The following is a 25000-nucleotide window of genomic DNA, read 5'->3' on the forward strand; positions in this document are numbered from 1 at the left end:
TTGAGCTCTCTGCCACTCACTCTCTACTTCTGAACTCTGCTCATCGCCTATCCAAGGACCAGCGCCAGCCTCCATCCTGCGGCTGGGTCCCCTGGGACAGCACCTCACCTCCCCTACTCCCCCGACCATCTTTCTAGGGGCATTACTCCAGCCACTAGATGGTGAGCTGAGGACGGGAACCCTGTGTGACTCATCTTTGAATCTCTAGCACCCAGCCCTGTACCATGCACACTGCAGGTTTTTTAGCACTTTTGTTATGAGTCCAAGATATAAGCAGCTTTCATTTAGGCAACCTTGGGAGCAGGGGAACAGTGAGCCAAGGAAGCATGGGATATGGAGTCCCCAGGACCTGGAGGCTGGAAAGTGGGGTCCTATGATCAGTAGCCAGGGGCTCCCCACCCTCACCCCACTGATGAAAGGCCAAGTCCTCAGTCTCACATTCTGGGCCTCCAGCACCTACCAAAGGAGCCTTTGGGGCAGGGGGCAGCAGCAGGCAGCCCGAAGCGGGTACGGGGCCACCAGATCCCAGCCTCGATGGCCCGTGGGCAGCTGTCATAATTCACTGCAGGGAAGCACACACCGTCACTCAGGAGCAACTGTCCCCCCTACAGCTCTGGCCAGGCTCGCCAGCCCTCCCTGTGCAGCCTCAGGCCTGCAACCAGCCCCTGCTCCTGGCCTCCCTGGGACACCAGGGCCTGGCACACAGCAGGGAGGGCCCCCCATCTACCGCAAGAGCCCTACCTTCACAGCCGTTGGTGGTGACCTCAGCAAAAGGGTTGTCACAGCGATCACACTGGCGCCCAATGACGCCTGGCTTGCATGGACACTGGCCGTCCTCAGGGTCACAGACTCGGGACAGAGAGCCCGTGGGGTAGCAGTCACACAGCAGGCAGGCGGGGCTGCCAGGGGGCCGGTAGTGGTTCTCCTGGGAGGGAAGAGGGAGGATGGGGTCACTGGCTCAGGCTCTCTTCCCTGGATGCTCACGGATCCTTCACCGTGGCCCCTCTGGAGAGAGGCTCCCTGACCTCAGGTCCCCACCAAGAATGGTACGTTCAAAATATGTAACAACTGGTAATGTTTTGGAGTTTAATCCATCAATGAGACACCAATCAGAACAGGCTGCAAACAACCAGTATAGCTGACCCAGAGCTCACTGGTTAAGTATAGGTCCTGGACGCCCCACACCCCAGACACACGAGGACAAACAGCCCCTTGCCCGCCCTAGCGGAGCAAAGGCACATAAGCCCTCAGCTCTCTGCGGAGAGCCTTCCTTCACTGTCCCCCGCCAAGGGCCCAGGAGGTACAGAACAGAGGCCAAGGCAGCCGCTGTGGAGGCCTAGGCCGGGGCTGTCACCTTGCAGTGGCACTCGCCGCTTGTCTTGTTGCAGTCCGGATCGAAGCCTTTGCTGACGTCACAGTTGCACGGGCCGCATTTGGGGTGTCCCCACCAGCCTCGGGGGCAAGGCTGGTCAATCCTGCAGAGAAGGACCAGGAAGGAATGGGCTTCCTCTGCCACCCGCCTGGCGCAGCCATGTGTGGCCCTTCTGAGCCTGGCTGCGGCTCAGCCAGGTTCTCAGTGCTCTGAGGGACACACCAGACACAGGCAGTGCCACTGGGACCTGCTGCTGCCTGCAATGGTCCACTTACCTGGTCTCACAGTATGGCCCAAGGTAATTTTGGGGACACTCGCAGACATAGCCATGGGGGTCACTGGGCTTTCGGGTACACACGGACTGATGCTCACATGGGTTCAGGTCACACACGTTAGTACAGTTGTCACCATAGTAACCTGGGACCAGAAGGACAGGAGAGGCTCAATCCCCACCTTCCCCTGGCACTTTCTTCAAACCTGCCTTCATCCACCTCCTTCTATTCTGAGCAGCTATGCCAGCTGGCTCTGGCTTTGTAGTGCAGGAGGAGAGGCTCAGAGAGGTGATGTGACTAGCCCCAGGTCACACGGCAGAGCCAGAGTGAACCGTCGCAGCCCCGCACTTGCTAACCTGCCCCATTTTCCTGGATCCCTGGCATACCTGGATCGCAGCTGCAGGAATAGCTGTCCCAGTCGTCACTGCAATAGCTGTTGGCAGGACATGGGTTCGAGTCACAGGGGTCTGGCAGGCTACAGCCTGGCTCCACATTGATGCTTTCCCCACGGCTGGGATCCAGACTGCTAACACCCTCAGGCGTCTCGCTTACCCGAACACCCTGGGAGGGACAAGGTAGTGTTGGCCCTTTGTGGAGCGGGCCTCCAGCCTCCAGCTATTGGAGATGAGAAGGCGGGGCAGGAGGCTTACCTGCAAACAGCCCCGGAAGCCGCGGGCCACACCACTGGCCGGCCCAGGCACTCCCCCGACGGTAATGTTGCTCAGGTGTAGCCCGTGCAGCCGGGGGCCCAGGTTGCCCTCTGCCCGCTGCTGCCCATAGTCGAAGGACAGGATGGCGTGGCCGGGGCCCCCACTGGCTCCCAGTGCCAGCTGTGCATGGTGCCAGTCGCCATCATTGGCCCGGCCTGGCTCCAGCCGGAGAGACGAGGCCTGCAGTCCAGTGCCTTCCACGCTCAGCACCACGTGGCCCTCCTGAAGCTGTCGCCCGAAGAAAAGAGGGTCAGCAGACTGCCTCAATGGGCTCTTCTCCCAGCCCACTGTCCTCCTTCCTGGACCACCAAACCCATCCTGCTGCCCGGCTGAGGCCAGAGAGGAAAAGGTATTATTTCCCTTGGGCCCAAGAGATGGCAGCAGTGATCCACCAAACGAACCTAGCTGCCTTTCTTTCCAGGGAAAGGCCCCGCCCAGCCACCTCTGACCAGCCCCGGCCAGGGCCCGCCTGCCCCACGCCTCTCTGCATCACCTGCAGGGTGATGGTGCTGCGCCCCCTGGTGACAGCCTGCAGCAGGACGCCGTCGGCCTGGCGTGTGCGGAACATGAGGCTGAGGTGCCAGGGCTGAGAGATGGGCAGCGAGAGGCCATGCCAGGCCACCAGGCTGCTGCCCAGGAAGCGCTGCGGGTTGGCCATTTCTGGGGAGACAGATAAAGGCAGACTCTGAGAGGCGGAGCGCCCAAGTGCCCCAGGGGGTACGATGCTCAGCAGGGGCGGCTCCCTCCTAGTGCCCACTCTCCACGGCAGCCCCGCCCCCCAGAGCATTCTCCTGCCCTGGGCCCGCACCACACTGTGCCCAGGCCTGCCTCTGACTGGGCCCTTTGTCTCCCGTGCTACCCTCTCAGGGCTCTGCCCAGACACGCTTTTCTACCCACAGCCCAGCTCAGCTGGGCCCTGCCCAGTGCCTGCCTGGACCCTGCCAGTGTTCCCAGCACTGCTGACAGCTCCCAGGCCCCGACCTCTGAGGGCTGCCCCCCTACCCTGGGCACAGCTCTTGCCCCCGAAGCCCAGAGGGCACTCGCAGCTGAAGGCATCCCACTGGTTCACACAGGTGCCCCCATTGTGGCAAGTGTTGCTGTCACACACGTTCTTCTTGGCAGGGCAGCCTAGAGTGGAGAGAAGGGCGCTCAGGTGGAGGCTCCCAACAGAAAACCTGTGGCAGTGGCTGGAGGGGGCTCCGAGACCTGCCACGTGCAGGGGTCCCCGCAGCAGGCACACCCCTCCTCTCTGCGTAGGGCCCCTGGCCTCGCCCCTACCCCAGCTCCCATACCGGGCACGGTGCCGTTGTTGGCAATGAAGTCGGCCATGTCGACGTGGCGGCTGTCCACCTGCAGGTTCCTCATGCAGCCCACGAAGTGCCGGGTTCGGACAGGGAAGCTCTCAGGCAGGTCAGGCACCCCGCCCAGCAGCAGGGGCCCTGTCAAGTCCAGAGACCTGGGGGAGCGAAAATGGCTGCGACATGAGGGAGAGTGGGGTGCTTCCGGCTCTTCCTCCTCCCTGAGCCCTGCCGCCAGGCCAGGAGCCCGAGGGGCCCTGCAGAGCAGCCAGGGGAAGGGGAGCCTCAACCCGGAGCTGCTCTCATCTGATACCCGCCCCTCCCCAGACCGCTGCACGAGGCCCGGCTCTAGTCCCCAAGTCTTGCCCGCTCCTGACTCCCACCCCAGCCCCGCAGAGGGAAGCAAGGTGAGGGAAGACCCCCGTCTGAACTGGTCCCCATTTCAGGGCCCCCAAAGGCCCCCCACAACCCTCCCTCCCTGACTGGCCCACAGCTCACCGCAGCCCCAGCCCTCTCCCCTGCTTACTTCTTGCTGCCACCCTGGGTGCCCTGGGCAGCGCAGGAGTAGTTGCCCAGCACAGCTCCGAAGCGCAGGGCCACCCCCGTGTCACAGCCATCCACGGTCACCACAGCCACCTTCTGCTCGGATGGGCCCTGCGGGAGCCCTGTCTGACCCAACAGCGGCTGTGGACAGGGAAGGGCAGAGATGGGAAAAAGTGGGCAAGAGCCACTACGGTCATGGGCCAGGCACTAACTCACCCCCTGTGTGTACACACACACCCACATATACGGGTGTGTGTACACAAACACACATGCACACTGATGTGTGCTCACATGACTTACGCGCTTTACCTTCCTCACCGTCTACTCAAGCTTCTGCCTACTAGAACAGGAAGCATCTGCACCACCCAGCGGGATGGGAATGCCCAGCAAGGTGGCAAGTTCCACCACTCCCTTCCCCCCTTTCAGCCACAAGTGCCATGACCAGCCCCTGGGGAGGCAGTGCCACCCAGGTCTAGGTGAGCACCTGAGCCAAGGACAGAACCCTCCAGCTCCTTGACCCCCTCCCACACCCACCTTATTGTAGTACTTCAGCTGCACTGTGTGCCACTGGCCGTCACTGACCCCTCCGGGCACGAACGGGGACACGGTGGTGGTCGACTCCCCTGGGGAAAGGACCCAGGTGAGCTGGGACACCAGATGAGGGCTGGGAATGGGGAGGGGATGCTCGTGGTTGGGCTGGGCCCAGATCTGGCTGGGAGAGTGTGTGACTTGGGGTCAAGGGCCGAGAGACACGGGGCCTCTAGGAGACGGGCAAGGACATGGGGCAAGCGGGATCACCTGCAGAGAAGGTGAGCTGGACCTGCTCCTGGATCACCTCGAGGGCCACAAAGTCATGCTTCTCGTTGAAGCGCCCATTGTACAACAGCAGCCCATCACGCTCCTTGGTGGCAAACCTGAGTAGGAGTGGGCGATGGGGGCACGCAATGGGGCACCCACCTGGATGCCAGCACCCCAGCCACCTAACCAGCCCTGATCCTACTCAGGACTCTCCAGAGGGCTGACTCCTTGGCCGAGGCTATGGGCCATGTGGCTAGAGTGTGGAAGATGAGCCCAAACCAGGACCAGAAGCAGAACCCTGGCATCCTAGCTCCCACCCTTGAGGGTGGGGTGGGAGGAGTGTAGACCGCCCTGGTGGGTGAAGGAGGCCTGCTGGCCAACTGCACAGGCAATTCCAAGTGCAGACCCGGCTCTGCCAACAACCTCTTCTGGGCACTTGTGCTGCCTGACTTCCCACCTCGTCCGCAGAACAGGAGGCACCAGACTCCCCCCCGGCCCCTACCCCCAGCACCCAGGAACTCACGAGAGGGCCAGGGTGAAGTGGAAGCGCTGGCGCAGGCCCCGGAAGGTGATGAAGGAGCGGGCGGGGAAGCTGCGCGTGGTCACCTGGCAGAAGGGCTTCTCAAAGTCTCCGGATGGGCAGTCGCACTTGAAGCCGCCCACCAGCAGGTTGACACAGGTGCCCCCATTCTTGCAGACACCCGGGGTGCAACGGCCTGAGCGGGCACTCACCTCACAGTGCTCACCTGGGCAAGAGGTAAGGCAGGTGAGCACCAAGTGCCTGGGGAACTGGGACTCCTTTGCATCCAGTGATCCCTCCGTGGTCTCCTGTGACCCCCATAATACCCCCAAACTCTCCCAGGCATCCCCACTTCCTCTCATGTGCAAACTCAGCCATTCTGTGCTGTGCGTGGCGCACTGGGCTGTTCTCACCACAATCCCATATACGGCTGTCCTGCGAGTTCCCTGAGGCTCCCAGTCCCTTCCATACCCCTGTTTGGACCTCGAGAGCACAGGCCCACGAGGTCCCTGATTATAAGGGCCAGGTCCTAGCGGCCTTTGGTGTCAGGGCTACCAAGCAAGTTTGGGGGTGTTCTGGCCCCTTCAGGGGTGAATGCGCATGGAGGGAAGGGCCTGCAGGACAGCATGAGGGCTGGTGCCAACCCCTGCTTCCTCCCTCCCTCCCACTGGTGCTTTTGTCCCTGTCAGGCACCAAGATCAGTTTCCCTCCCTGGGGATAAGGCCAGGCTTCCACTTGGATTTGTCGGAGTTATGGGATGGTGTGGGCAGGAAGCTGGGGACTTCCCAGAAATGAGGGCGGGAACTCCCCCCCTGAGCCCTGGGGTCCAGACTGAGGACCTCTGTGCACTTGGGAGATGCTGAGAGAGTAGGGAACTGAGCCCTGAGATCAGACCAGGATTCAATGGAGGAGATGAAAATTCCAACAATATCAGATGGAAAAATCCACCCTTTTCTCTCCCTCCCCATTCCCAGATTCTAGAGATAGGTTCTCAGCTCCAGTGCCTAATGACAGGCTCTAGTTTCCATGGAAACTGTTGTTCGCCTACTCTAAGCACCCCCCTACCCCATCCTCCTGGACAAAGACTTCCCTCCCCTCCCCCAAGCCCACCCCTATGCTCCCCACCCGCCCCTCCACCCACAGTAGCAGCTGAGAGGAGTCAAGTCTGGCAAGTTCTGGGCAGGAAGATGCAGCAGGGGTGGCAGTGGGGCTTGCCTACCACTGCTGGCAGAGCCAGTGGGCATAGCTCTGGAGGAGAGGGAGCAAGCCCTAAGGCATCTGGGAAGGAAGGGCCCATGGAGGAGAGAAGGGGATGTCCCGAGGAAAAAACGGGAGCCTGCAGGGAGGGGTCAGCAGCACAAAGCAGAGGCAGTGAGCATCCCAGGGAGAGGCTTGGGACAGGATGTGTAAAGACCCCTGGAAACAGGCCAACAGGGAGGCCTCTTGGTCAGGACCCTGTTTTACACACCTGGGCAAGGGTGGGGCTATTCTGTTCAGGGTCACACACAGGTGCGATAATCTGAAAACCACTATCCCCACACTCAAACCCTCCAGTTTCCCCAGCTCTTCTGTGCCTTCCCCTCAATACCTAGGGAGAAAAGCACTTGCTGCAGCTCAGAAAGGTAACTCACTCAGCAGTGGGGAGAGATCAGGTACTAGGCCCAGCCTCATCTCTAATCCAGATGAGACCTGGAGCAAGTCACCTGATCTCAGCGCTCCCTTAAATCACAGCCAACACTTTCTACAGGCCAGCTCTTTACCCGTATTAAATCAGTCCTCACAACCACCTTATCATGTGAATAGATTCATCATCCCCTTAAAAATACTAAGGCACAGAGAGGTTAAGTAACTTGCCCAAGGTCACCCAGCTAGTATTGTCAAAGCTGGGATACAAATGCAAGCAGCTTGGCTCTAGAGCTAGAGCTGACCTCAGTTACACCACCTGGGGGTGGGGGGTGGGTAGGTGGCCGATCAGAAGGGCTACCCTCTCTGCCTTCCTCAATAGGTGGTTGTGAAAGAGCAAGTGGGACTTGTGAATGGCCAGTGTACCCTGTACCTTACTCTGGAAAAGAACGAGGCCACCCCTGTCCTTAGCCTGATTGTGCTGGCACCGCGGCGTTAGCCCCCCAGAGCCGCCCCCAGGGGTCCCCCTCCCTCGGTGAGGGCTCACCGGTGTAGCCATCGCGGCAGAGGCAGGTGTAGCCGCCCTCACGGCTGCGGCAGCGGCCGTGGGAGCCGCAGGGCCGCGAGTAGCAGAGGTCCACCTCCGTCTCGCAGTAGTCGCCCGTGAAGCCAGGCGGGCAGCGGCAGCGCAGCCCCCCGACTGGGTGAATGGGCCGGAAGAGCACGGAGGAGGAGGCGATGAAGGGCGCGGAGGAGTCGAAGCGCAGCACCGACACGCAGCGCATGTAGTTCTCGCAGGGCTCGCGCAGGCAGATGTTGTCGTCAAAGGGCAGCACGCGCTGCGCCGAGATGGCCGTGAGCAGACTGCGGTTGAGGTACAGGCGCTCCTGCAGGTCCTCAGAAGGCAGGAAGGGAGGCCCGCCCCCGGGCCCTGGCGGCTGGCCCACCGACAAGCTCACATTGAGGATGTGGCCGCCCGGGGCGTCGGTGTCCCGCTGCACGTTGAAGACCACCACGTGGTCTGGGGGTGTGGCCAGCGTGGCGGCCACGGCCTGGATGAAGAGACCCAGTAGGGGCGACAGGAAGCGCTCGGGCGACATGTCCTCCAGGCGCAGCGTGATGCTGTGCGTGAGCATCTCGTCGGTGATGATGGTGACACGCAGTGCGCACTGAGCGGTCACACTGTGCACGCCGTCTGCGGAGAGGTGAGACGGTCAGCACCTGGGGAGGGCAGGGTTGCCAAGCCATAGACCTGGCCCCGGGCAGGAGCAGCCGGAGGAGGGAGTGAGTGCGGGCTGAAATCCCGCCTGCACACTCTTGCATTGCCCAGTTGCCAAGGGTCCTCTTTTCTAATTGGCATAAAGGTGCCCTAGGAGGTATGCGTACCTCTCCTGAGGGAGAGTCACTCCGTGATGGCTCAGCCCGCATGGGCACTTAAGGGGACTGATTTTCAGAACTTCTCATTGCATACTTCCCAGAAACCCTCTGTTGTGAAGCACAGGCACATCTTTTAATATTTGTGCACCTTTCCCTTCCCAAGCCACAGGTCCTGCTCCCTTGTACCAGACCAGGTGCCTTCCTGCACAAGAATCTTATTTCGCCTTTTTCTTACCTTCCTACAGGGCCCGGAGCGCCACGAGAGACCCACAGATATAATCCTTCTGCTCCCTCAGCCTCTATATTTCTCAACACTACCGTAACTCTGACCCTGGCCATGTTCCCCTCCCCCACTGCAGTAGAGAATGGAGGGTGAACTGGGTCAGTGGGCCACCCAGTCCCCCTCCCACTGAGCCCCATGGCTGCTTGGGCTCAGGCCCGCTATCCCCATGGCAACGCCCCACACAATGCATTCTTCCCGCCCAACTCTCTGGGCTGCAGAGGGTAGCCTGGGGGCCCCACCCCAGGAAATCCAGCTGAGCCACCTTACGGGTGGTAGCACTGCCCACTGGCCTGATGCTGTGGCGTTCTGGGGGTCAGAGATAGAAGGGCCTGGGCAGCTCTCCACCCTGAGCCCCAGACAGAGCCCCACTGGGCTGACCTCTCCTCCGGCCCTAGGGCCTCTGGCTACTCATCGCCCGCTTGGCTAACTGCATTATAGCCGAGTGCCTGCCACACCCCCAAGCCACACACTCACTTATAAACAGCTAAGTACTAACACTCTGGCGTCTCACTCCACCCACACACCCTAAGCCCCGAAATACCATACACACCTGAATGCACAAATACATGGCAATGGATTTTATTTAGCTCAAAATGAAAGCTGGAGGCCAAGGGGAGAGAGGGACATGGCTTGGCAGGGCTATAAAGGATAGTCATCTTTTTTATTTACTACAATGTCCTACACATAGTAGGTGTTCAGTAAGATGTTCATGAGAATTTATTTGGTCTCCATAATGAAGAAATGGTCTTTAAAACACAGCAGGAGGGGCCCAGGGAGCTATTAAAAAGGACACCCTAGCAGGAATGGGACAGGAGTTGGTGTTTCTGGGGTGGGGTGGGCATAGGAAAGGGATCTGGGAACAGATCCTGCTTTGTGTGTCACGGCGACTTGAGGTGGCTGACTGCACTGGTGGCTGGGAAGGCTAAAGCCAGACACCCATCTCAGCCATGTCCTCGGCCCACTGACCACCTGCCCTCCAGCCGCATTGCTTGAGAATGCAAGGCCCGCCTGCTCTCACCAGCAAGCCTGTTCGTCATCACTCACTTCTGCTCCTCCTTCTCTTGACTTGCTGCTACTGAACAAGCTGTTCCTTCCTACCTGGCCTATCCAGACACCAGCCCACTGCCCTCCTGGTTTTCTAACCCGCTCTAAACTCACCTTTTCCAGGAAGCCTGCCCAGATTTATGACCTCAGGCTCTACTTTTCTCCCTCTTTCAGACCCCCCTGCACTTAGTTATGGAGCTGGCACAGGGCTCTTGTGTACCTGGTGCCCAGTTATTCCTTGGTGGGACAGTCCCTCCAGGCAGAATGCAGCCCAAGAGTCCACACAGAGTACTTCTAACTAATCAGGGAGGGGAGGGGGCAGTCAAGAGAAACCTCACCACCACTCAGCCCTGGGAACAAGCACTCCTCCCTATGTTCCCCCCTCCGTCATCCCAGGCCCCGCCTGCGTGCCTTGCCCAGTGTGTCTCTGTTGCTTCCCATCTGGTCCACCATCTGTGGCCACCTGCCCCCTCTGCTATTGTCCCCCATCCCAGCAGTCAACCTACTGCTCTCTGCTTCTTCTTTGTTCCTCTCTCCTGCCTTGACCTGGGTCACCCCTCAGGTGCAAAAGGCAACGGTGGAAACAGGGGTGGGGGGGTGCATTACCTGAGCCATCCTCCTGGGAAGAAAAGGGCTGGGATGGGCCCTGACTCCAGGAAACCCCACCTGTGTCTAGAACCCAACCTGCCACACCTGGAAAAGTGCCAAGTCCCAGACTGTGGCAGAATCAGACTCCAAGCCCCTCTTCCCCTGGCAGACGTGCCAGTGGGAGTTGTAGGCCTGGAGGGGGTCTGCCACTCTGGGGAATGACCAGGCCATGGACAGGAGCTCCTGTGTGTCCTAGCAGGGTAAGGAAGAGGCAAGGAGAATTCAAGCTTCAGAGGAGCCATCCGGCCCAAGCTGGGGCAGCTGCAGCCACAGGGAACAAGAGAGGGGGAAATCAGAGAGGCATAAACACAGAGACCAAACAGGGGAAGACAAAGGCCCAGGAAAAGAGCCAGCAGTGGAGAAAGTGGGAAAGCAGGAGAGAGTCACACAGGAGATGGGGAGAGGGCAATGGAGGGGGCAGTGCAGAAGGGCCCCCAGGGGCAGAGGCGGGAAAGAAAGAAGAGACAAAGAACAAGAGAAGGAAAACAAAGGGGCAGTAGGAGTCAATCCCCCTCACCCCAGCCTCCCTGAACTTTGGGGTTGCCGTGGTGACTGCCTCCAAGGGTCAGGGCTGAGGGGAGAGGGTGGAGCTAGGGCTGGAGGGTCAGCGGAGGCCTCCTCCTCTATTCTAGGGGAGCCGAGGTCTGGGGCTCTGCTCTGGTAGGAGCACGAAGGCTGGGTGGGGCCTCTGCCCATCCCTCCATCACCTAGGGCGGACTGGGGATGGACAGGAGGGAGAGGCCCTTCCTCTCCACTCCTTCCCCGTGCCTCCCAGCACAGAGAAGGACGAGATAGGGGAGCTCCAGCTCCCACTTACTCCCCCTGGAGAGGAACTGAGGCTTCAAGATGCACAGAGCCTTGTCCGTGACCTCTAAAAGCTCATGTGCCCTGGCTCTGATGGCCACCTGGGGAGTGGGGAGGGGAGTCATGCGTCCCCGGAAGGACCGTGAGTGGAGGGGGGTGGGGCTGAAGCCACACCCTGTGTCTTGCACGCCTCTCACTCTCGTCCTGGCCCAGACTCCACAGGGTGGAAGTGAGGCCCGGCAGACTCTTCTCTTTCTCCCCTCCCTGATGTGTCTGGAGTGAGGCTACCCCGACCCAGCCATCCCCAGGGCACAGCGAACAGTGAGCCCTCATGAGGGTCCCAGTTGTTCCCAGGCTTGGGGAAGGGGTTCAGCAACCTGGGGCCCCCTCCTTGCTGCTGCTGCTGTCCACTCCCTGTAGCTGACGGAAGAGACAGGATGTCGTCCCCACCCCAACTCTCCTCCCCCAGCCCTTCTGTCCAGGGAGTCTGTCTGCAGGCTGAGCGCTTGGCCAAGCAGCTGGAATGCCCGGCCTAGGTCCCGGCCAGGCTCCCATGCCCCAGGATTCTGTTCTCTCGCCACTGGATCAGGGGGCTCTGCCCTCAGAGGCCGCCAGTCCCCTGGCTCACTGAGGTCCCCACACCCCATCCCCTGAGCCCAGGCTCTCACGGCCCGCAGGGAAGGCCTGGCGTCTAAGAACAGCCAGCCCGCGGGGCAGCAATGGGGCCCAGAAGGCTGCAGCCTGCCCTGGGCTTGCAGCCCCTCCCCCAAGCCGGACCCCGAACCACAACCTCTGACAGTGGGGTCTGTTTGGACAGAGACAATGAGCTGTGGCCTCACTTCCTGTGGGAGCTCTGAAGGGGGAGCCGGGCCGGGCTCTTTCTGCCTGGAAGGAAAAGAATGTCCTAGACAAAGTCCCCCTCAGCCGGTCTGCGGCTCAGCCGGGAGCCAGAAGGGGCCCGACTGCAGGGTCCTGACCCCGAAGTGGCAACCCTGTGCCCCACGGCCTCAGCTCTGTCAGAGATGTATGAGATCACAGGGAGACCCCGGTGGGCGGGCGTGAAGGGGCGCTGACCAGCCGGCTCGCCTCTCCTGGCGGCGGTCTTCTCCATCCCTCCCCCAGCTCTCCCGGACCCCCGTCCTCCACGCGCCTTTTTTCACAATTCTTGGCAGCCGTCACCAGGGCGGCCTCACGACACTTCCCCCACCACGTCACAGGCTGGTAGGCAGGGGGTGGCCAACCGAAGCAGCCCAGCCCAGCCTGGGGCAGTGGGCAGGGCCAGCCCAGCCGCCAGGATTTCTAGGGCTCCCTCCCAAGCTGCTTCTCACCCCTCAACCGCCGGGCCGGTACCGGGGACAGAGGCGGGTCAGCAGTTCCGCCCTGAATGGCTCTCCGGGCCCTCCCCCAGGGGCCACCCCCATCCCCATGTCACCTGGGCCCTTCCTCACCTGACACCAGCACGCTCATGATGGCCTCCAGAGGTCGGTTGTTGTCCAGTGCCCGACTCAGCCTCAGCTCGCCCGTGGACGCGTTGAGCAGGACCAGGCTGAGTTCATTTCCCCGCTCGAAGCTGTAAGTCAGGCTGTCGGAGATGTCGGGGTCGTGGGCAGGCACCCGGCCGATGGCACCCCCGGGGAAGCTGCTCGAGCGGTTGGTGACATAGTTGTTGAAAAGGATCTCAAAGTTGCCCAGCACTGGTGGGTTGTCATTGCGGTCAAGCAGGCGGACATGCACTGTAGCCCGGCTCACCAGGGGAGCCGACGTGGCCTGGATGACCAGGATGTATTCAGGCCGGTCCTCGTAGTCCAAGTCCACCAGAGCGGTCAGCTCCCCAGAGAAGATGTCCAGCTGGAAGACCTCAGGGATGTTGCCCTCCACGATCTGGTACATGATCTGGGCATTAGTGCCTTCATCAGGGTCCGTGGCTGTGACCCGGGCCACAGCCAGCCCAATGGGGCTGTTCTCTTCCACAAACACATCAAACTCATCCTTCTCAAAAACAGGCGGATTGTCGTTCACATCCAACACAGTGACCGTCACGTCCATGGGCGTGCGAGCTGGAGGCATCCCCTTGTCCACTGCATATGCCCGCAAGGCGTACTGGGCCACATTTTCACGATCCAGCCTCCGCAGGGTTCGCACAATGCCTGACGTGGACTCTACGATAAAGTCACCATCTCCATCATCGCCTCCTTGGAAGGTGTAGAAGACCCTGCCGTTAAGGCCAGAATCACGGTCGGTGGCTGAGATCTGCAGGACACTGGTGAAGGGGGGCACATCCTCATAGACACTGCCCTGGTAGGAGTCCCGCAGAAACTGAGGGGCATTGTCATTCACATCATTCACCAGGATCTCCAGGTAGGTGGTGTCAGACTTCTGAGGAATGCCATTGTCCCGGGCGGTGATAGCCAGGGTGTAGGACACCTGGTCCTCATAGTCCAGCTCGGCCTGGGTGGTGACAGCACCTGTGTCTGCATCGATGCGGAACTGGGGGATGCTGTCCTCCATAAAGTAGGTGATGCGGGCATTCTCACCTGTGTCCTCATCTGTGGCACTGATCAGCACCACCGTGGTGCCTGCTGGCCGGTCCTCGTTAATATTCACCGTGTAGTGAGAGCTCTGAAATACAGGACGATGGGTGTTAGCGTCGGTGACGTTCACCACCACTTGGGCCGTGTCCTGTCGTGTGCCATCGGAGGCAGTAACAGCCAGCACGTACTGCCGCTCCAGTTTGTAGTCCAGCGGCAGGGCGAGGGACACCAGCCCCCCCCCACTCTGGCTGGTGATGGAGAAGCGGTTTCGGGTGTTGCCGCTGGTGATCTGGTAGGTGATGACACTGTGGGCATCACGGTCCACGGCCGACACCGTCACCACGCTGGTGCCCACGGCCGCATCCTCGTTGAGCCGCACCGTGTACTCTGGTTGGGTAAAGGTTGGGTTATTGTCATTGACATCCAGGATGGTCACGCTGACACTGGCCGAGGCAGTGAGTGCTGGGGTGCCATGGTCGCGGGCTTCTACTCCAAAGCTGTAGAAATCAACCTCTTCCCGGTCCAGCTCCGCAGCCACGGAGATCCAGCCTGTGCCATTGTTGATGGTGAAGGGGAAGTCATGCCCGACCCCCGCCAGGCGGTATTCCAGGCGGGCATTGTCACCAGCATCAGCATCGATGGCCTGGACATGGAGAACCAGGTAGCCTAAGGGGACACTCTCCAGGACAGTAGCCTGGAAGGGGGTGCTGACGAAGATGGGAGCATTGTCATTGATATCCAGGACCTGCACTGTCACCAAGCCGGAGACGTTGGAGAGAGGGGGGCGGCCGCCATCCTGTGCCCGAACCCGTAGGGTGTATTCCTTGGTCGTCTCATAGTCAAGAGGGCTCACCACGTCCAGAGCCCCAGTCTGGGCATCTAAATAAAACTGTCCCCGAGCGTTGCCACTCATGATGCTGTAATGCACCAGGGCATTGCTGCCCTTGTCTCTATCCGAGGCTGTGACCCGGAGTACCGGAGCTCCTGGGGTCACATCCTCCCGCACCTGGACCACATAGCGCTTCTCACTGAACTGGGGGGCGTTGTCATTATCATCCTCCACAGACAGAAAAACAGCAGCTGTGGCACTCCGTGGACGGGGGTCCCGACCCTGATCACTTGCTTCCACTGTCAACTGGTAGGATTCCACCTCTTCCCGATCCACAGGGCCACGGGTTCGGATTACCCCAGAGCGAGGGTCAATCTCAAAGACTTCAGAGGGGCTGCCCCCAGGCCCCTCCAGCAAGCGGTACAGAATATTGGCATTGGGAGGGGCGTCACCATCTGTGGCTCTGACGGTGAGCACCTCATAGCCAACCTCCAGGTTCTCCCTGAGGCTCTCCTTGTACTCCTGCTGCTCAAAAACAGGGTCGTGATCATTGGTATCAGTCACCAAGATGGTGAGCGTGGCCAGGGCACTGCGTCGGGGCATGCCGTGATCCTGCGCTGTGACTCTGAAGACATGGGTGCTCTTGGTCTCACGATCCAGCTCCTCGGCTGTGGTTACTGCACCAGTGATTGGGTCCAGGGAGAAGAAATGGTTGGAGCGGCTATCGAACAGGGCATCCATAGTGTACTCAAGCCGACCTGCCTCACCCTCATCTGGGTCGATGGCCCGCAGAGATGCCACAGGGGTACCTGCTGGCTGGTTCTCAGGCACTGTGGCCTGGTAGCTGGGGGGCTGAAACTGGGGGGCTGTATTCACATTCCTCTTCCGACGTCCACCCATGGACGCTTCTGCTGAGCTTTCCCCTGCCCTGAACCCTGGGGTCTGCACCAGCTTACAAGACTGGCATCTCAGCCGTGGGGCCTTTAAGCACAGGTGCTCATGGGGCAGGGCAAGCTTGCCCTGTGGGGAAAGGTGGCCTCCAATGCCCAGAAGACGACAGCTCCAGGGGCAGCCTTCGGGCGCTGGCGGCAAGGGGATGTGGGCCCCGGATTCTGGACACCAGACCCTCAGACCATCGTGGTGGGGCACCAGATGGCCAGTCAATTCCGTCCCCTCATCCCTGCAGCGGCTGGTGTAGAGCCAGAGGTTCGAGGATGAGGCTGGACAGAGCCAGCCCACGGGAGCGCAGGCCCCCGAGGAACCGCGTCCCCCAGGACCCAGGGAACGACAGGGTCCCACTTGGTCCCCCAGTAGTGGCGGCAGCAGCAGCAGTAGCAGCGGCAGCGGTGTTGGAAGTGGGGCGCGGGCCGCCGGGCTCCGCATCTCTCCCTCTTCCCGGCCGGCCGGGTCAACGGCGGCGGCGGCTCCTCCTCCCGCTCCTGCCCGCCCCGCCGCGCCTCATGCCCAGGCCAGGGCGCCAGTCCCCGGGGGCCTGCTTCTTGATGCCTCACCGGAGCCCCGGCTCCCACCGTTCCCTGAGCCGGGCCCGCGCCCCGGTCACACCGACCACCACGGGCGGCACCGCGCCTCCACTGGCACACCCGGCTCTCGCCACCTGCGCCCGCAGACCCCGCGCGCCCTTGGCCCTGCCGGGCCCCAGATCCTCGGAATGTTCCTCGCTCCCGCGGGATAGCCCACCTGCTCCCGCGGAGCTGCGCACCCGGACCCCGGCCCGGCCCCGGCCGCCCCCGACGGCCCCGCGCCGCCTGCTCGTGCCCCGCGTCCCCGCCGCTGCTGCTGCTGCTGTCGTCGCGGCCCCGGGCCCAGCCCCACGCTCCCTCGCCTCCCAGGCGGGCGGACGAGCTCTGCAGAGCGGCGGCGGCGGCGGCGGCGGCGGCGGCGGCAGCGGCGGCTCATTACCATAGACCTGCTCGCGCCGCCGCCGCCTTAAAGTGGCGACGCCAGCCGCACCGAAGGAGGTGGGCCCCACCCAGCGCCGTCCTCCGCACCAGTGCTGTAGAATTCAAGCAGTCCAGACCCCCTTCCCCCACCCCAATCCCACCCCAGGCCTGCCCCTGGGCCGATGCAAGATTCCTATAATAGTCTAGAGAGGAATTAACAATCAGAAGCCAGACAGCAAATGATAATAATGGTCTATGTTTAGGGGTTTTCAAAACCTTCTGAAGGGCTCTCAGAGGCCAAGTGCCCACCTCACACCACCCAGCAAGGCTGGATGCTGCTGGCTGCTGGTAGGAGCTCTTGCTGCTGTCCCCTCTACAGGTCTGAGTCAGACTGAGCTAAAACAGCCCTGATCAATACTATAAAGCCTCCCCCATATGCCAGAGAGACACCCCACTTCCCTGCAAACACACAATGAGGTCCTGAGCCCACACCTCCCCACACCCCTCAGCAAAGTTGTGATCTAATCAGGCTGCCCCTTTGGGGTCCAGCTGCAGAATGCAGTGCAGAATGACCCCAGCCTCAGCTTGGATACCACCTGGGCTTTTCAGGGAGAGGTAAGCTGGGAATGTCAGAGCAAAAGCCAGCTGGTATCAACATGCTAATATTAGCAGGTTCTGAGGGCCAGAGAGGGTGAAACTTGTACAGGGTCACAAGGCTGGATAGGGGTGGAGCCAAGTTTTAACACAGGCTTCCTGGGTCCTAGACCAGTGGTTTTCACTGCCCGCATAGGGCCTCTTGTCTGGAGACATGACCTCTTGCCCCCTCCCTCCTTCTCCATCAACATCCAGCTGCCACTCCCCTCCTTCTACCCACAGCTTTGTGACAGCAAACAGCCCTGCCCAGTGCATGGGGCTCTGGAGCCTCTTCACAGAGCAGGGCTTCAGACTGGACCTGCCACTTGAAGGGGTGTGGGAGATTCCCGGGCTCCTGGAGGAGGTCCAGGCATGGAAGCTGGACCTTGAAGAAGAGCCAGGCAAGGGAGGTAGAAGCTGATTCAAAGGGACTTCCCTCTCTCATACCCCAACCAGGGGCCCAGGGCCAACTGTGTGAGCAGCGAGGGGCTGGGGCTGGTGGTCTGAGGGCTGGCCTCTGGAGGAAGCCAGGGCTTTTCCAGTCCCAGCCCACCACCCTCTAGTTGTGTGACCTTGGTCAAATGCTTGTGCCTCAATTTCCTTTTGTAAAATGAGGGGATCGAATAAGCTCAATAATTTCAAAAATTAATTTAACAGTAGAATCCTTTTTTCAATGAAATCTAAAGTAGAAGCCCAGAATATAAAGCAGATAGAAGTAGTGCTGCTGGGTTGAAGTGGGAGTCAGGTCTTGCCACATCCCCACTGCTCCCCACGGAGCACACCTCTGGGCCCCCTGTGGAGCTCGAGGGTCTGGAGGAACCCAGTTTGAAAAGCATGGGGCCAGATGCTCTCTTCCAACACGGCACTCTGGTCACAGCAGTGTCACTCTCAGTGGGTCCCAGCAGGAGAGCTGTGAATCCCCTCTCAGAGGCCCCAGCCCAGGGAACTTCCATGTGACCACACGGCGATGCCAAGAATGAGAAATCAGCTTTCTTCTTTCTCCCCAAGGAAAAGGAAAGGAGATGAGCTTTGGCGACAGCAAAGAGGGATTCGGGTTAGACTATACCCCTGGCGATGGTAGTGCACGGGATGAGGAGAAGGAAGTGGGCGGGGGACCCACGACTCAGGGACGTGCCCTCTTCTCTGACTGAAGATGAACAAGGCCAAGGGCCGCTCCAGAGACAGAAGGATGGCTTAAACGCCCTCCGCGGGGCTCTGCCTCTCCGGACTCCCTTCGACTCTGTGGTTTGGGAGGATCTAGGGGCTGCATAGGCATTTTGCTCTTCACCTAATAGCCATGTGGCGCGGAGAATGCTCGGAAATTATACCATCTGTTAATTATCCTTTGAATTGGGGTTGGGTAATGAGACTCATTTCTGCTGAAGGCCCAAGCCAACGCATGGAGAAACTGCAGCCCTCCATTCATTTCTCTCCCTTTGTACTAAAATAAGCTTGCTGGGTGGGAGAGCGCAGCAGCCTTGGCTGGAGAACTTGTTTCTGGAGCCTAGAGCGGAGGCAGCACGGCCATGGGAAGCGCCCTTCCCTGCGAAGGGCCTTTCTGCCCAAGGACAGACAGGCTGGGGATGCAAGGAACTCCTCCCTTCATCTCCAGGCACGTTTGGCAGATAGTCCTTCATGGTCTCCCTGCCCTGCCCCCAAGGGGCACAGGACAGAACTGCCTCCCCAGTCCACTCTGCCCCGCTCAGCCGCTTCTCCCTACCAAAAGCAGGACGGAAACTTCCAAGTCTTCTACGCATCACGGAGTCTCAAACTAGGGCTTGTCTTGGTGGTGTCCTCCTTGACCCCTAGGGGAAGGCCTGCCTATTTCATGGAACTTTCCAGCTTAAGGAACCTTTAGATCTCCCTCCCACATGGGAGAAAACCAAGGTGCAGCAAGATCCTGGCGTCTGTTCAAATGGAACTTACTGCTCTTCTAGTCCAAACCTCGGGAGGGAAAGTGACCTGTGGGGAGAGCCCAGGCTGTCCTCCAGTTCCAGTGGGACTTCCTCACCCATGCTGCTTCCTGAGGGTCCCCCAGGTCTACGGAAAATACACACATGCATAAGATGTGGCTCTCAACTGAACAAGGTAGTGTGGGTGAAGTGCTCCAGGAGCAACTGAGATAGAAAAGGCTAAAGGAATTCAGAGGAGGGAGCAGTGAAGGTTGAGGAACTCTCAGTCTGCCTCTTGGAGGAGGTAGGACTTGGGTTGCCTCTTGAAGAATCAGGCATTCCTGGCCAGATGAATTCATCAGCAAACTCCTTTAACCTACAGGTAAAGGGTTTTCTCCAAGGTTACACAGCTAGTAAATGGCAGACCTGGGATTGGAACCCAGGCAATCTGGCGCCAGATTAAGCAGTATAAACTATGAATGAGTGAAATGTGAGTGTCACCTTGGCCGAAGCCAAGATTGGGGTGTGTGTGGGAATTCCCTGGCCATCCAGTGGTTAGGACTCGGCGCTTTTACTGCCAGGGTGGGGTTCAATGCCCGGTCGGGGAACTAAGATCCCGAAAGCCGCATGGCATGGCCAGAAAAAAAATGAAAAAAGACTGGGGCAGGTGTGTTGTGGCCCAGCACACTGAAGGGCCAGACAGGGCCAGACTGGGAAGAACCAGGTGATCTCTGTCATGGGTAGATCCTTGTGGGCTGAAATTCTGGGACCAATGGCCTGCTTGGAAGGAGAGGTGTGGAGGGAGGCTGCTGGTGGCAGAGGTCGAGGGTGACCTTTGGTGGGTGGGCGGGGCAGTTTCTCTGACAGGAGAGAGGTGGGGAGAGGCCCGGCTGCCGATCCTGTCTCTGGACTCATGTTGCTTTATAAAGGGCACAGAAATGGGGAGGGGAGAGCCTGGCCCGGGGGAGCTCCAGACACTGCTGCTCCGGGAATGGCGGCGGGGGAATGAAAAGGACCACAGGCCAGCAGCCCCGGGCGGGCCAGGACCTGCGTGTTCTCCTGTCCACACTCGCCTGCGTGCCCATCTGCTGCCTTGCACTTTTCTTCACAGTGCATGTGTTTCTCAGCCCCCATCTCCATGCCTGGCACAGAGGGGGCGCTCAACCAGAGTTGCATGGATTTTTCATGAAGTTGCTTCCCCTCCAAACCAGTCACCATTCAGTCACCTAAGTAATGTTTTAAACTTTTTAAATTCATAAACATTTCTTAGATTGAAAACACTCTCCCCCAATTTTTTATTTTAGAAAATGTCTAGCATTCAGAAAAAATGCCAAAATGGTACAACATATCCCCCGGATACTCTCCACTTAGATTCAATAATCGTCAGCACTATGCTTTCTCTCAGTGTTTGGAGAACGAAGTGCAAGCGAGGCGCAAACATCATGGGGCTTCCACCCTGGCCCCCTCAGTGCGCCGTGCCTGAGTCAGAGCCCTAGGGGACCGCTGCCACACCCAGGAACTCGAGTGATGATTCCAGTGTCATCTTATGTTCGGCCTGATTCAAATTCCGTCTTGTCCCTCAAAGTTCTTTGATGGCTGTACTTTTAAACCAGAAGTTTATGCATTACATTTGGCCATATGTCACTTTAGTTTCCTTCCTTCTTTTCTTCCTTCCTTGCTACCTTCCTTCCTTCTTTCTTTTCTTTGATATTGACTGTTTGAAAAGTCCAGGCTAGTTCTCTTGTTGAATGTGCCACATCCTGGATTTTTCCGACTAAAGGACTCCTCATGGTGTCCTTTGGAGAGTAGTACTGTGAAGTATGAATCTGAGCATGTCGCTCCCTTCCTAATAACCCTGCACCAGGCTTTTTGATTGTGCCTTGAATAAAAGTCAACTTCATAGGGGTCCACAAAGCCCGGGATGGAGTGGCCGAGCCCCTTCTTACTCCTCCCCCTTCACTCTGTTCTGGGCACTCTGCCTTCCTTCCAGCTGCTGAATGTGGCAGTCTTAAATGTCCCCTCCTTTATGGCACATATTGAAGTTTGTTATTACAGAAAGTATTTATTTGTTAATTTACTTGGTGAACATCTGTCTTACCCACTGGCTATAAGCTCCAGGAGCAGGGAGAACACGTTTGCCTTAAATACCTAGGTAGTACCTAGCATGGCACCTGATACGTAGCAGGCACTCAGTAAATATTAGTCAAGTGGATGGATGGATGGATGGATGAAGTGACGCATGGCATAGAGAAGTGACCAGGTGGTCCCTTCATTCCTTGAACCACCATCTGGGAGGCCAGTTGGGTCTCTAGGGTTCTCTTTGGGCGGCCCTGAACTCATTCACATTAATCACAAAACTGTAATCCCAATGCCAGCTGCAGCCAGGAGTTGTAAGCCTGATGTCCCAGCCAAGTTAGATAGATTTTCTTTGGGACACAAAAGGTGGCATTGGATACCTTAACCCATGATAGTTTCAGCCCATGGTGCTGGCACTGTTTGCGGAAGGTGGGTCAATAGGCCCAAGCATTCCATACAGATGCACAGTCCATCTAAGATCAAGTTGAGATCATTTTTGGCTCCTGAGCACAGAGCGGAAGAGATGGAGCCTAAGGTTGAGCTGCGAGGAGCAAATCCCAAAGCAACATCTGTAATAACTTAGTTAAGTTCATCAGAGCAGGCCGAGGAGAGAGCCCTGTGCAGCCCTAGCCATGCTCCAGGCACCGGACTAGGTGTGAGAGGGACACAAATGAACAAGACTCCAGCTCTGGCCTTAAGGAGCAACCAGTCTAATGCGGACAGAGACAAATGCTGTGGTAGAGCCGTATTCATTAATATCTCTGTGTGAGGGTGGGAGAAGTTAGAGAAGGCATTGTAAAGGAGGCGACATTTGAATCACCTTGAAGGGGAAGGAGGAATTCCAGGGACAGGCAGGAGGAAAGGCACTGGGGTAGAGGGAACAGCGTGAGCAGATATGGAGGGGGCGTTGCATGGTCAGTACTGGGAGAGGTGAGTAGTCCCCTGGGGCTAAAGCAGGGCTCACGTTACAGAAAAGAAGAGCAGAAGAGCCTGCTAATCTGAACTGTGGCCACAGTTTGATGAATCCGGATCTGGCTGAGAAGTCTGGACTTTACTTCCTAGGTTGAGGGAGCGAGCTGAAGCGTTTTGGCGGGGGTGGGGGTGAGGGCATGACGTGGCTGTACCATAGGCCACAGCGGGGAGGCTGCACCTGAAGGAGGGGCTGGGGCCTGGCAGACACGAGGTGGTTGTAACAGTCCAGGAGGAGGGGAGTCTGTGCTGCAGCTGAGGACTAGGTTGCCAAGGGGGCCAGATCCGGGTGATGAAGAGATTCAGTGGGGCTGTGGGAGATCGGCTGCTGGGGAAGAGGAGGGGGTAGTCCAGGGTGACTCCCAGGTATTTGTTTTGGGTGCCTGAATACCCAGAGGAGGGTGGGAGCAGAGGATCAGATAGGGAGTTAGACTTTGGACTTACAGGTTTGGATCCTGGTGAAGATGCTCAGTGTGTGTTGGGGGTAAGTGGGCCAGAGTCAGAGATGTGTGAATGAGACATGATGGATTTGGGAGGTAGAGCAGGAGAGCATACAGAGAAAGAGCAGCCAGAGGCAAGAGCCCCAGGAATCCAGCATTTCCGGGCAGGCCCTGTCTCCTTATCCTGCCCACTTCTCTAGCCAACTCAACATCCCCCTCACCCTCTGCACTCCAGCTATTCAGGCTTTCTTCCTGCTCCCTCATGCTATTCCCTCAGTCTGGAACATTCTACCTTCCCTCTGAAGGGGTGGGGACTAGGAGGACCCGGAATGTTGATGAGGGAGCAGAACCTACGAGTGTCCAGGGTTTATTTTTCTTTGAGGAAAAGGAGCCAGTTGGGATCATAATTTGACAGCAGAGGCTGGATGGCAGAAAGGCTGTTTTAAGATGGGGAAGTGTAAGTATGTTGGTAGTTGAGGGGAATGGGTGGGGAGGGGAGGCATAGGAGAGGGAGAGGGAGGTTGAAAAGAGAGCTGGCTGAAGAACAGGGACTCAGGAATTCCGAAAGGCGGCGAGATCCAGGGCACAAGTACACAAGGCTGGTTTTGGAGAAAGAGTAAAAAAAAGAACTTTTTTCCCCCCCTGAGACAAGATGGAAGGAGAAGAGAACGAATGCTATTCTAAGTGGGAGCTCAATTCTTCCCTTTCTTTAGGGTTTAATAAAAACAAGGAAAAAGAAGTGTCCCTAAAGGGTCACACCATCTTATCAGTAATTTACACCTCAGTAAAAATAATTTTCCAGACCATTTCTGACAGCAGGCTTGTGTAGGGGGAGGGAAGCCCTGGTCCAAGGGAAGGACCCTACCGCTCTCCAAAATGCAGGGCTCGCCAGCCAACCAATGAGAACAGCACGAGAGAGGAACTTCCCCTCTAGAAAAAAGGGGTTTTCTCAGAATCTGAGGTTGCTGGGACCCCATACCTCTGCCCGCAGGTCCGGGGACCCTGAGGTCGAGACTGGCAAGGTGGGCGTCCTGTCTTCTCCTTTCCGCAGACGGGACGCCGCACTTGCTGGGGTTCTGCAACGAGAACCTGCCGGCCGCCCGCCCGCCGTCGTTGGCGGGGGGGGGGGGGGGGGGGGGTCTCTTAAAGGGGCAACGTCAGGGGCGGCTATGTCAGCACCATCAGGACCTCCCTCCCTGGAGATGCAGGGTGGCGCCCCCTTTTGTGTGTATGGGGGGGGGGGGGGTCTCTTAAAAGGGCAACGTCAGAGGCGGCTATGTCAGCACCATCAGGACCTCCCTCCCTGGAGATGCAGGGTGGCGCCCCCTTTTGTGTGTATCTGGGAGGAGCTCTGGGGGAACCCTTTGCTGAGAGGTGGCTGGGGGAGTGGAGCACGCCCCTCATCCTGGCACAGGCTCTGACTTGCAGCATATTTCTCCAGGGTCCGGCCCAGCTTTGCCTGCCAGACTCCTCCTGGGAGTGCAGCCAGGGCTGCCCAAGGCCCCCAGAGGGAGGTATGGCGAGAGGCGGCGTTCTCAGGACCCTGGGTAAACCGGAACCGCTTCAGGGAAGGAAAAGCAGGACGGGTAACACGGAAGGTATCAGTTCCCAGGCGTGGTTTCCCCATTGGCGGTACTCGGCTGATAACTAAACTTCCCAGCGGACTGTGAGTTCGGGCAGGCCCCTTGGTCTCATGTTGGGTCCCCACAGTTGCCTGGCTCTTTAGATATTTCTCTCTAGAAGTCGGCCTTCTAGTTGTCTCTCTCTTGCTAGAAAGGCCTAGTGGCTCCTCTCTCTTGCCTGAAGCACCCAGACCTGCATCTTGGTCCCTGAATTCCTGGGTGTGGGAACCAAGGGTTGGTAAGAGACCCAGGGCTCTGACTCACTCCCTGGCGCCCGTGGGGGCTGTTTGCTGAGGTAACCTGGGCAGCTGAGGTTGCAGATGGGGCAGGTCAAGGTGCCAGGGATGAGGGCATCAGCCGTGGGTTGTGGAGGCAACTACCAGGGTGGAGACAAGGTTATCTGGGCCCATTCCTGGTGCTCAGCTTCCAGGCCGGCCGGCCTATCCTAAACAAGGCTCACATCGGCCCCATCCCACTGCTTCGGGGAGGGAAGGAGCCTGGTTTTCAGCTCACTGGAGGAAGGCAAGCCACACCTTTCCCAATGACTGGGAGGTCCCTGAGAGCAAGGACGGTGTCCCATTCTTTCTGTAACCCCTGCTCGTAATCACACCTAGCACAGGGCAAGCACTCAGTAAATAAGTGCCTATGTGCGTCTCCTGCTCGTGTGTTTTCCACCCGCAGGGAGGGACCTCAGCGACGTGATCATCCTTTCCTTCACAATTACTATTTTTCTGTCTTGTGGCTTCAAGGAGGTATAGACTTTCAGCTAACAGACTACTTGGTGCACACAGCAGCTATTTTCCAGGCCTCCACTA

At 58.8% G+C, this 25000-nt stretch overlaps 1 protein-coding gene across 1 annotated transcript; it reads right to left on the bottom strand.

The window, feature by feature from the left end:
- Positions 1 to 336: 336 nt before the first annotated feature.
- Positions 337 to 16363, bottom strand: LOC114485379 (cadherin EGF LAG seven-pass G-type receptor 2). Its single transcript, XM_028486701.2, has 15 exons — positions 12741 to 16363; positions 7684 to 8331; positions 5517 to 5739; positions 4994 to 5109; positions 4730 to 4818; positions 4179 to 4336; positions 3647 to 3810; positions 3357 to 3482; positions 2848 to 3014; positions 2295 to 2582; positions 2031 to 2205; positions 1648 to 1789; positions 1355 to 1475; positions 742 to 925; positions 337 to 562 (listed from the first exon to the last, which is right to left on the bottom strand). Exons 1-15 carry the CDS (start codon positions 16033 to 16035, stop codon positions 435 to 437), a joined length of 6024 nt encoding a protein of 2007 aa, XP_028342502.1. The 5' UTR covers positions 16036 to 16363; the 3' UTR covers positions 337 to 434.
- Positions 16364 to 25000: the final 8637 nt, after the last annotated feature.

This window comes from Physeter macrocephalus, unplaced genomic scaffold (genome assembly GCF_002837175.3).
Source record: "Physeter macrocephalus isolate SW-GA unplaced genomic scaffold, ASM283717v5 random_1526, whole genome shotgun sequence".
NCBI lineage: Eukaryota > Metazoa > Chordata > Mammalia > Artiodactyla > Physeteridae > Physeter > Physeter macrocephalus.

Coding starts and splice junctions, on each gene's coding strand:
- LOC114485379 (XM_028486701.2), bottom strand. CDS start 16,035: ATGCGGAGCCCGGCGGCCCGCGCCCCACTTCCAACACCGCTGCCGCTG. Junction 5,110..5,516: donor CACTTCACCCTGGCCCTCTC/GTGAGTTCCTGG, acceptor ACTCCTACTCAG/GTTTGCCACCAAGGAGCGTG. Junction 2,206..2,294: donor GCTTCCGGGGCTGTTTGCAG/GTAAGCCTCCTG, acceptor TGTCCCTCCCAG/GGTGTTCGGGTAAGCGAGAC.